Source organism: Esox lucius, chromosome 1 (assembly GCF_011004845.1).
Source record: "Esox lucius isolate fEsoLuc1 chromosome 1, fEsoLuc1.pri, whole genome shotgun sequence".
NCBI classification, from domain to species: Eukaryota; Metazoa; Chordata; class Actinopteri; order Esociformes; family Esocidae; genus Esox; species Esox lucius.
Window position 1 is genome coordinate 38,307,839 of NC_047569.1, and position 12,187 is coordinate 38,320,025.

At 43.1% G+C, this 12,187-nt stretch overlaps 1 protein-coding gene across 1 annotated transcript; it reads left to right on the forward strand.

Annotated features, from left to right (window-relative positions):
* The first annotated feature begins 846 nt into the window (after positions 1-846).
* LOC117594815 (amine sulfotransferase-like) lies at positions 847-4,198 on the forward strand. Its single transcript, XM_034293896.1, has 6 exons — positions 847-1,070; positions 1,669-1,871; positions 2,197-2,323; positions 3,005-3,099; positions 3,251-3,425; positions 3,778-4,198. Exons 1-6 carry the CDS (start codon positions 929-931, stop codon positions 3,903-3,905), a joined length of 870 nt encoding a protein of 289 aa, XP_034149787.1. The 5' UTR covers positions 847-928; the 3' UTR covers positions 3,906-4,198.
* Positions 4,199-12,187: the final 7,989 nt, after the last annotated feature.

Below are 12,187 nucleotides of genomic sequence, written 5' to 3' on the forward strand. Positions count from 1 at the left end.
TGTGTGGCCTTTTTCCAGATAGGAGAGAGCGGTGTGTGTTGTCAGGGCGATGGCATTGTCCGTACAGTAGATATATTTGATTGGTGTGCAAATTGAAAGGGGTCCAAGGTGTCAGGAAGGGTGGAGCAGATGTGGGTTCTGACCAGCCGCTCTAAGCACTTCATGAAGATGGAGGTCAGTGCTACAGGGCGGTAGTAATTCAGGCAGGTGATGGAGGTTTTTTCGGTACAGGGACCATGGCAGAATCACAGCAAGTGCTCCGGTAAGTAGAGAAAAATTCTATTCAGCGATGAACGAACTTCCAAAAGTCCTAGTCGATCATACTGTATGAGCAACAGTGTGGCATGAACAAAAACAAAAAACTATAAAAATACATACAGGAATAAGCAAAAAACGTAATAGTGAATGTGGAGCTATTGTTTGTTTGACCTTTCTCTAAGGTGTACAGGAAGACAAAGAGATATGAATGCATTTTCTCTTATGTGACTAATTCAATATTGCGAGAGAGAATTAGACAGCTGTGCTACAGTTAGAAAACAAAAGAGAAGTAAAGTGTTCTTCCCATCCTTGTGGTTGGAACAAATTAGTGATGGAGAGTCCTACTTTCATATGAGAGCAAGGCAGCATCAGTGTGGCAGAAGAAGCAAACCAAAACATATTAACCTGCCAACATTAACACTCTCAGCTAGTTTGGGTGGGTGCACTGACTGAATGGTCACTCCAGCCTGCTGATTGGCTGAAACTAGGAGGCGTTGATAGACTGCCAAGGCAGACCCTTATAGGACTGTGGAGAAGTGGAGAAAGTGGATTACCTTTTTTTTTAGACATTACCACAGGTTTCCAAAATCCAAACCTGCTGCATTCCAACTTCATTTGGTTGTTTGCAGTGTTTGTCAATACAAGTGTAGAGCAAACCAACATTATTGTCATGGAGAAGCTTAACGATGACCTGGTCAAGCACAAGGACTATGTATATGCAAAAGAATTTTCCACCGCTGAGCTTATTGACTCTCTGCAGACATTTGAGATCAGGGACAGTGACATTTTTCTAGTCACTTACCCAAAGTCAGGTGAGTGACAACTTGGCTGACACATCATTACACTGGACAATAGGAATGTTTTGAATGGAATGCTGGTTAAGATGGGGAACCTTTCCAGATATGAGTGACACATTTGAGGAATCCTTAAAGTTGTTAACTGACCTTTGCCGATGAACTAAATAATTGATTAGAATGCACATGCTCTCTTTTAAAAAGTATAATTAGAAGGGATAAAGCAGAGTTATTTTAATGAACACAGCTCTTGGATCAAAATAAAGATCCTCACAGCGAAAAAAATGCCTCAAATAGACAAAGAGAAGACAGTAAAGCAAGTCTCTTCTGAATTAATGTAGCACACGTAACATTACGTACAGCATAGGACATTGACCCTGCAAGATACTGCATGGTCCAAAACAAAACAAAATAACATTTTGGGTGATAAAATATCCAAATATACTGTACAAATTTTGCAGCACAGTGTCTCAATGAGGAACAGAACTGATGTTTTACTAAGCAAGAAACATTTTGTTTCAACCCAAAAAACTTGATCGTAATTGTGACCCACATGTGTTACAGAACAAAACATTTCTCTCCTTTAATACACACCTTTCATAATGTCGACTTGTAGGAACCATCTGGACACAGCAGATCATCACGTCTATCTGTGATCAAGAGATATTGGATGTCTACAAAAACAATTTGGAGAAGATGCCATGGCTGGAGCGTAAAGGTGAAGGACGTGACTACTCCTTGCGCCCCAGCCCGCGGCTGTTTGCCTCCCACCTCACCCCTGCACTCATGCCCCCAGGCCTGAAAACCAGGAAGGCAAAGGTAGGGTGGAGAACCTGAAGCTGGGAGGTCAAACACATTTTTCCCCAGAGTCGCATTTGTTATTCAACAAGGTCTTGAAGTCCACGTGGAACATAGGTGAAATTTTTGCAATGTAGATGCTTACTGTGACTCTAGCTTTGGTTTTTATAATTATTAACTAACTTTCTAAATATATTTGATATTTATCTTTTGGTTATTTTTAAGTTCATAGTTTAGTTTCAATAGTTTTTCCTTGAGTTACATCCTGAGTTTGACACCCTAAATTTCCTAGAGAGTGCACTGCCTTTGGTCAGGGTGTTTTTCTGAATGATTTTCTCTTTGTCAGATCATCTATGTGATGCGCAATCCGAAGGACAACGTGGTCTCCTACTATCACTGGAGTTTTAACTGGGCCGCGTTAAACAACCCAAAGAGCTTTGAGGACTTCCTGGATCGGTGGTTAGAAGGGAATGGTAATGTGAAGACAACCGCTTTTCTTGGCGTGTCAGACAACACCAAGAAAACCAATAGCAACATGGCCTGTTTTCCTCTAATCAATGCTGTGATTTTTAAGACACTACCTGCCTATCTTTCTTTCCTGAAAAGCACACTATTCTCCACATAGTACCCAATAGGCCTTGGTCAACAGTTTTGCACTACTTAGTGAATAGGGCGCTATTTGGGATGCATGCACTTTGTGAATCTGCTTTTACCACACACTCTTACTACAAAACCCTAACTGTTACTTCAAGACCTTAACTGTTACTACAAGACCCTAACTGTTACTTCAATACCTTACTGCAATATCCTAGCTATTACTGCAAGACCCTAGCTGATTACTGCGAGATCCTTGATGTTACAACAAGACCCTAACTGTCACTGCAAGAGCCTAGTTGTTACTGGAAGACACCTAGCTGGTACTGGAAGACCCACAGCTGTTTCTACAAGACCCTAAATGTCACTGCAAGACCCCAACAGTCACTGGAAGACCCTAGCTGTTACTACAAGATCCTAGCTGTTACTGCAAGACCCTAGCTGTTATAGTGTGACCCTAAATGTTATACTGCCTGACCCTGTTATAATGTGACCCTGGTTGTTATAATGTACAACTCTAGCTGTTATACTGCATAATCTTAGCTGTTATAACCCTGCAGTTTGTGGTGCGTCCTGGTTCAATCACATCAAAGACTGGCATGGCAAGAGAGACCAGTACAACATCCTGTTCCTGACCTACGAGGACATGATCCTGGTAAGATATTATTACAGACTAAATTTACAGGGTATTGTTCCAAAATGGAACCTCATACAGACAAAGTTGTGCACTAGATAAAGAATGGAGACACTGTCAGAGTCATGAAAGGTGGTTAATCAATTGGTTCGTCATATTCCTATTATTTCAGGATCTGAAAAAAGCTGTGACAAAGATCTGCTGCTTCCTGGAGAGGGACCTGAGTGAAGCAGATATCGACAAGATAGTGGAAAAAGCAACATTTAAGAACATGAAGCATGACCCCAAGGCGAACTATGAGTTCATACCGGAGGACAGGGTCAAGAAGGGCCAGTTTCTACGCAAGGGCAAGTGTTGTTGTACAAAATGTCTCTAATCAAGGATCAGTTAATTAATTTTAACATAGTTAATTACTTTATAGATGAGGAGCTGATCCTAGAGTAGTACTGCTACTCTGAACAGATAGTAAATAAATGGCATTATGAACCAGGTTCTTATGTACAACGCACTGCCAAAGTTAGATGGCCTCTATTGTGTGGGCTGTCATTATCAAAATACAACAATGATTTGGGTCAAACATTTATAGGTGATTATCATTTTTTAAATGTATATTCCTCTCCAAAAGCACCTGTAGTGACCTTTGGAATATCTGAATCTACTTTCTTTAAAACTATGAATGTGTTGGTTCTGCTGTTCTAGGAAAAGTTGGGGACTGGAAGAACATGTTCACTGTGGCCCAGAATGAGAGTTTTGACCAGATCTTTAAGGGGCGGATGAAGGATGTACCTCTAAAGTTCATCTGGGACATAGATCAGCCATTGTACTGATTTGAGCCACAACTAGCTTTAGCTTTAGTGGTCTTTCACACATTCACCAGTTCTTGCAGTGGAGAGATGATTTCCACGGCAACACAAGACTGCTGTGATACAACCAGATGATACGGCCAACAATCAAATGCAGTGTGTTGATAAATGAGAAAATTATAATTGTCAATTATAGACAGATATAAGTCCAATGCAGGAATGGTTAATGAAAAGCTAACAAACCTATTATTAAAGTACTTATTACAGAGAGGTTCACGCAAAACCTGGTCATGTACCACAGAAAACAAAGAAAACAAATGTTTTACTGTGCTGGGCCTTTAATAAAAATTATTTTAAAATCAACGCTGAATCAGTTTCTGCAAGATCTCCCAACAATCAATATTTCTAAATAACAGAAACGAGAACCATCGCAGTTTCTCTCGTTGCAAGACCCGACAGTTGTTCTACACAGACGCCCTACTTGCCAAATGGCACCCTGGTTCCTATCTGCAGCACGGTTGACCAGGGCTTTGGTTGTAGGTAGTTCTCTTATAGTACATACATAGTTTATAGGGAACTGGGAGCCATTTGGACCAAACCAAGTGTTTAGATATTTGTCAATTTACTTTTATTATACGTCTCTAGACCATAGGTCTTCAACCCTTTCCTGGAGACCCCCCCCCCCCCCCCCCAGCAATCTCACAGTTTAGTTTTTGCCCTGAACTAGTTCACCTGATTCAACAGGTAAGGGCTAGTTAATTAGTTAATAAGTTGATTCAGGTGTGCTAGCTCTGGGATACATCTAGTAGATGGAATGGCTGGGGGGTCCCCAGGAGAGGGTTGAAGACCTGTGCTATAGACCCCTGAATGGGGACTTCAAACAGGGTTGGCTGGTGTGTTGAGACAGTGGGAGGTTAGGCCAGTAGTAAATGTAGGGTATAATGTGTCAGAATGGTGATTAATGGAGGGCGGGACCTCCAGATTGATGTGACAAGTGGGCGGGACATCCGGTTTGTAGGGTGGGACTTCCGGTGTGACGTATGGACTTCCTGTATGACGTGTGTTAGGGTGGGACTTCTGGTGTGACGTATGCATGTCTGGTGACTTTGTAATTAATGATTACATTGATGTCTCTGTGTTTGATGTTTTACAACAACTGATGAGCAACCCAGACTAGTGTTATAACAGGTGGGTTATGTTTGATATTTAACAAATGGGTCTTAGGGTTCCGGAATGTTAAATTCCCAGGCAATAAATAAGTGTTGGGTCAGCGGCAAGACGTTTGGTATTCAACAAAAGGGTGACAGGGTCCAGCAATTCTATAAACCCCCCTGGGGTTTTATCTTCTGACAAGTGGTACAACAGATGTCCTTCAACCAGTGGTTGTTAACCTTTCATGTTTTATGGGATTGCGGAGCAATCAATGTTTTGGGTGAAACACCGTTGAAAGCTAACAACTTAAACTGGGCTCAGCGATTTGGTAAGAAATTACAAATGGACAGCAGAGATGCAATCAACATGCCAGCCCCGAAGAAACCGATGCAGAGTTTAACCCGAATCCATTAACTACACCAGGATATGTTGGCACAGGAATGGACAACGGTCGGATCGGTGGATACATTTTATGAATTACCTGAAGGCCAAGAGTTTAAGGCTAGTGTGACTGATCAAATGGTTTTTAATGCCAGTTTATGGAACACCTTTTGAAAAGTGTTTCATTTGGGGCCAAAACAGGGCCCACATAATACGGTAGATGTACTGTTTAAAGTTGTCAAGGGGATGAAATAGTATGACTCTGTTAGATTGGAACTATTAACAGAAAATGTCAGCGGGTTAGATTGTGACTGTGACTGCGGATTGTTCGACTGACGTAAGACCCTGAAGCCCCACCTTAAGCTAACACTGTTCTCAACACAGCATAAAAACAGACATACCGCCTGTGACTATCAAGCAGTAGGAAGAATTTACTAAACATATCTCAAGATTACAACCAAGCGGAGATTGAAGAACCCAAGGCTGAGGACTGGCTGTGTTACGCCTGGGATGACGCTGAACGCTGAAGACTTCTACGGAACCCCTGACCCCGACAGCTCGATTCCACCAGCATACCCAACAAGAAACTACCATTGGATTGACCAGATTGGTTATCAGCTAGTACGTCTTAATCTGTAATACCTTTCAAATGCTAACAAGAGTTATCACGAAATGGACAAACTCCTTGCACCAAAAGTATTAAACATCATCAAAGCAACATTGGGTATGATTCTGGAAAACAGTGTTGCAGCTATTATCCACAAACCATGCATCGGATGTGAAGCGGACCACCTGAGCCAGACGAGAAATTCTTGTCTCGGTCCGCCTGATTCTTTTTTTGAGACCCATTATGATGACATCGTGGAGACAGTTTTAACACCGCGACTGAAACATGTCAGGGCTTTGAACGCATCAGGCTTTCATGCACCGCTGACTAATGTTCATGTGGCCTCTGAGAACTTTCTGCATCAGCTCAAGTTGGAGCCGAACATCACACAGAGACTGAGCGAGAACCGGGGTGAATACATTTGACACAATGATACATTTAATTAGGGTGCTGTATGCGACGCAGTGGCGTCATGGTGCGATGAAAGCAAAGAGTCTGTTGTCTAAGGACAGGTATCTTCAGTTGTATATAAACTAACCCTGTGAGAAATTTGAATGCTTGTGTAACTTCTGAATTTCTTGGATGTGTAATTTCGAAAAACTCAAATAAAACGATGTTAAACATGTATTACTTCTCATTATTGCTGGAATGCTCTACAATGTCTGAACAGGTTATGAAAAGTATTTACTACGACCTGGCAAACCCTGGTGCTTATGTGGGTAGAGAGGGTTTGAAAAGTGTGTACTTGGAGAAAACCGGGGAGATCCTCAAAAATGGCGAGGCGGATGACTGGCTGCTCGCCCAGGATACATACACGCTACACAGGCCTGTAGCTATACATTTTCAAATAAATAAAGTTATTGTTCATGATATAAATTCACAATTTCAGCTGGTTGACACGCCTGTGCAACATCGCGTGGCGGTCGGGGACAGTGCCTTTGGGATGGCAGACAGGGGTGGTGGTCCCTCTTTTTAAGAAGGGGGACCGGAGGGTGTGTTCCAACTATAGGGGGATCACACTTCTCAGCCTCCCCGGGAAAGTCTATGCCAGTGTTCTGGAGAGGAGAATACGGCCGATAGTAGAACCTCGGATTCAGGAGGAACGGTGTGGTTTTCGTCCGGGCCATGGAACACTGGACCAGCTCTATACCCTCTACGGGGTGTTGGAGGGTTCATGGGAGTTTGCCCAACCAGTGCACATGTGTTTTGTGGATTTGGAGAAGGCATTCAACTGTGTCCCTCGCGGCGTCCTGTGGAGGGTGCTTCGGGAATATGGGGTCCTGGGTCCTTTGCTAAGGGCTGTCAGGTCCCTTTACGACCGAAGCAGGAGCTTGGTCCGCATTGCCGGCAGTAAGTCAGACTCGTTCCCAGTGCATGTTGGACTCCGGCAGGGCTGCCCTTTGTCGCCGGTTCTGTTCATAATTTTTATGGAAAGAATTTCTAGGCGCAGCCAGGGGCCGGAGGGTGTCAGGTTTGGGGACCACACGATTTCGTCTTTGCTCTTTGCGGATGATGTTGTCGTGTTGGCCCCTTCAAACCAGGACCTTCAGCATGCACTGGGACGGTTTGCAGCCGAGTGTGAAGCGGTGGGGATGAGAATCAGTACCTCCAAATCCGAGGCCATGATCCTCAGTCGGAAAAGGGTGGCTTGCCCACTTCAGGTTTGTGGAGAGTGCTTGCCTCAAGTGGAGGAGTTTAAGTATCTAGGGGTCTTGTTCACGAGTGAGGGAGATTGACAGACGGATCGGTGCAGCTTCTGCAGTAATGCGGTCGATGTATCAGTCTGTCGTAGTGAAGAAAGAGCTGAGCCGCAAGGCGAAGCTCTCGATTTACCGGTCAATCTACGTTCCTACTCTCACCTATGATCATGAGCTTTGGGTCATGACCGAAAGGACAAGATCCCGGATACAGGCGGCCGAAATGAGCTTTCTCCGCAGGGTGGCTGGGCGATCCCTTAGAGATAGGGTGAGAAGCTCGGTCACCCGGGAGGAGCTCGGAGTATAGCCGCTACTCCTCCACATCGAGAGAGGTCAGCTGAGGTGGCTTGGGCATCTGTTTCGGATGCCTCCGAAACGCCTTCCTGGGAAGGTGTTCTGGTCCCGTCCCACCGGGAGGAGACCCCGGGGAAGACCTAGGACACGCTGGAGGGACTATGTCTCCCGGCTGGCCTGGGAACGCCTCAGTGTCCCCCCGGAAGAGCTGGAGGAAGTGTCTGGGGAGAGGGAAGTCTGGGCATCTCTGCTTAGACTGCTGCCCCCGCGACCCGGCCCCGGATGAAGCGGAAGAAGAAGATGAATGAATTTCAGCTGGATTTGGTTGACATAAGTGCTTACAGTGTGGAAACGATAACATTAAATTTATGTTAACATGCATAGATGTATTAAGCAAATACGCATGGATTAGTGTGCTGAGAAATAAAAGCGCTATCTGTTAGGTCCTGGCAATGCCCCAGCACCACTGAGCTCTCACAGCATAGTGGACCTGAAAGCAGCTCCCAGTCAAGATCACAATCACCAGAATACACCTGCTTCTCATTGTCTCCTCCTATTTAAGCCAGTCCTCCACCACCACATGGTTGTGAGGTATTGTTTGTTGTGGACGTGCCAAGCCTTTGCATAGCGTCTGAGCTAACTAAGTTTGTGCCTACCTGTTGTTATCCACTCCCCTTGCCCTGTTCCCGTCTGTTTTTCGTGTCTAGTAGCCTGCCTTCTGACCTGCCTGCCCCGTGGATTATTCTGTCAAGCCTGCCTGTACCTGTACCGTCGCCTTCTCGAATTGTCAACCGGTTACCAAACTCCTGCCCGTCCTTCTCGTTGGGATTCTTGCCTCAGCCCTTTTGTGCCTTATAATAAACCAGACGGTTGCGTTCCGCAATTGGAACCTCATTCCTTGGTCAGAGTGTTCATTACACTATCAAGTTAAAGCGAGCATTTGAAGAAATATTAAAAGAAGGAAGAACACCACAAAAAGTCCAAATGGACAAGGGGAAGGAGTTTTTTTATTCACATTTTGAAATGCTAATGAGTACAGTACATTATGTCAAAGCGAGTAAGTTGAGAGATTCAAATAAAACAATTAAATCACAAATGCGTAGGTATCTCACAGCTCCCAACACTCATCGCTATGTTGAAGTTATTCAAGATTTAGTTCATGGATACAACCATAGCTACCATCGGTCTATTAAGATGAAGCCTGCTGACGTTTGTGAAGAAAATGTTAGATTAGTTCTCAAGAACCTGTATGGTACAACAATAATGAGAAATGGTAATCAAAGCTATCGCCAAACGATTACAGCCCAATTGACTCCCTGCTCCAATACATTGATGAAATAAATAGTTGGATGTGCCAAAACTTTCTTCAGTTAAACAAAGATAAAAAGGAAGTTATTGCGTTTGGAAATAAAGATGAAGTTCTCAAGGTGAACGCGTACCTTCACTCTAAAGGTCAAACAACTAAAATTCAAGTCAGGAATCTCGGTGTGTCTCTAGAGTCAGACCTTAACTTCAGTAGTCATGTCAAAGCAATAACTAAATCAGCATACTATCATCTGAAAAATATTGCAAGAATTAGATGCTTTGTTTCTAGTCAAGACTTAGAAAAACTAGTGCATGCTTTCATCACCAGCAGGGTGGATTATTGTAATGGACTCCTCACTGGCCTTCCCAAAAAGACCATAAGACAGTTGCAGCTCGTACAGAACGCCGCGGCCAGGATTCTCAGCAGAACCAGAAAATATGATCATATCACACCAGTCCTCAGGTCTTTACACTGGCTGCCAGTTACATATAGGATCGATTTTAAAGTATTACTACTGGTATATAAATCGTTCAAAGGCCTAGGACCTCAATACATTGCAGATATGCTCAATGAATATAAACCCAAACGAACACTCAGATCATTAGGATCACATCAGCTAGAAATACCAAGGGTTCACTCTAAGCAAGGAGAGTCTGCTTTTAGCTATTATGCCAGTCGCAGCTGGAACCAGCTTCCAGAAGAGATCAGATGTGCTCCTACAGTAGTCACATTCAAATCCAGACTCAAAACACATCTATTTTACTTTGCATTTAATGAATGAGCACTGTGCCACTGTCCGTCCGACTGTTTTCACTGTCCTTTATTCTATTATATTTTTTATTCTAAACTGTATTTGACTTTATATTCTTAACGGTTTTAATTTTTCTTATTTCTTCACTGTTCTGTATTTGATTTTATATTCTTAATGGTTTTTATTATTTCTTATTTCTGTAACAGTACCTCTGTCAAATGGATATTTATGTAAAGCACTTTGAATGACCATTGTGTATGAAATGTGCTATATAAATAAAATTGCCTTGCCTTGCCTTGCCTTACAACAATAATGAGAAATGGTAATCAAAGCTACAAGTTCCGGGTTGGGGATACTGTGAGACTCTCAAAGCTGAGAGGTGCGTTTACAAAAGGCTATGAAAAAGGGTACACAGATGAATATTTTACAATAACAGAATGCATTCCTCGGGTACCTCCTGTATATAGAATAAAAGATTACGGTGATTATGTGATAGTTGGGACCTTTTATGAACTGGAATTACTGAAATAATCGTGTCTAAGTATAAAACTTTTAAAGTGGAATCAGTTCTGGATGAGAAATTACAGAAAGGGAAGAAAATTTGTCTTGTGAAATGGCTTGGTTGGCCTGAGAAATTCAACAGCTGGATACCCTCTGAACGAGTGCTTGACCTAGAAACTGGATAAAATTCCAAGATTGCATTTACAATGCAATCAGCATGGGTGACGATGGCTTCTACATAACGCTGCCCAGTAACTCATCGAGACATATCTATCCAAACAATTTGAGTTCGAGCTATACCACAAAATTTGCCAAAGGTATGGATTTGAAAGGTGATTGGGAAGTATCTTTGATAGAATTCCAATACCTGTATACGTGGGGACTTTTACATGGGGTGAAAACGCATTTCAACTACATGAATTTGAACTAAAAAAACATTTGCATCTCAGGTTCATGCACATTTGTCTGACAATAACCTCTATGAAGAATTCCAATCTGGCTTCCGCCCCTGCCATAGCACTGAAACAGCACTGGTAAAAATCACGAATGATCTTCTTATGGCAGCTGACTCTGGACTATTAACCATTCTCATCCTCCTTGATCTGAGTGCGGCCTTTGACACCATCTCTCATAACATCCTCCTTGACAGACTAGTCTCTATTGGTATAACTGACACACCTTTGAACTGGTTTAAATCCTGTCTCTCAGGCCCCACTCAATTCATCCAACTCAGAACATTCAAATCACATCCATCTCCTGTCATTGCCGGTGTTCTCCAGGGCTCTGTCCTGGGTCCCCATCTGTTTATCATCTACTTCCTCTTGGTCATATCTTTCATAAATTCAATATCAATTTCCACTGCTATGCAGATGACAACCAGCTATACCTATAAACTAAAGCTAACTCAACCCTCCCACCCGCCTCCCTCACTGATTGCTTTACGGATATCAAATCCTGGTTTTCCTGCAACTACCTCAAACTTAACAATGACAAAACGGAGGTTCTCCTCATCGGCACGAAATCCACTCTGACAAAACATGACAGTTTTTCGATTTCTATCGATAACTCCTCAGTTTCTCCCTCCCCTCAGGTTAAGAGTATGGGTGCCATCCTCGACAGCACACTTTCATTTCAAGCTCACATTAATAATGTGACTCGGTCTGCATAATTCCATTTACGTAACATCAATCGTCTCCGTCCATCTCTCACACCCACTAGTACAGCCATTCTCGTTCAAACCCTGGTTACATCCCGTATCAATTACTGTAACTCTCTTCTCTTCAGTCTTCCATTCAAACTTATACAAAAACTTCAACTGGTTCAGAACTCTGCTCGTATCATCACCAGAACATCATCTATTAATCACATCCCTCCTGTTCTTCAGCAGTTATATTGGATCCCTGTAAAGTACCGCATTGATTTTAAGATTCTGCTCCTCACCTTGAAGACCATTTACAACCTTGCTCCTCTGTACCTCACTGACCTCCTTCATATCAACATACCCACCCGTACTCTCAGGTCTTCTATTCACCTCACTGTACCTCCTTCATATCAACATGCCCACCCGTACTCTCAGGTCTTCTTCTATTCACCTCACTGTACCTCCTGCCCGTTTGA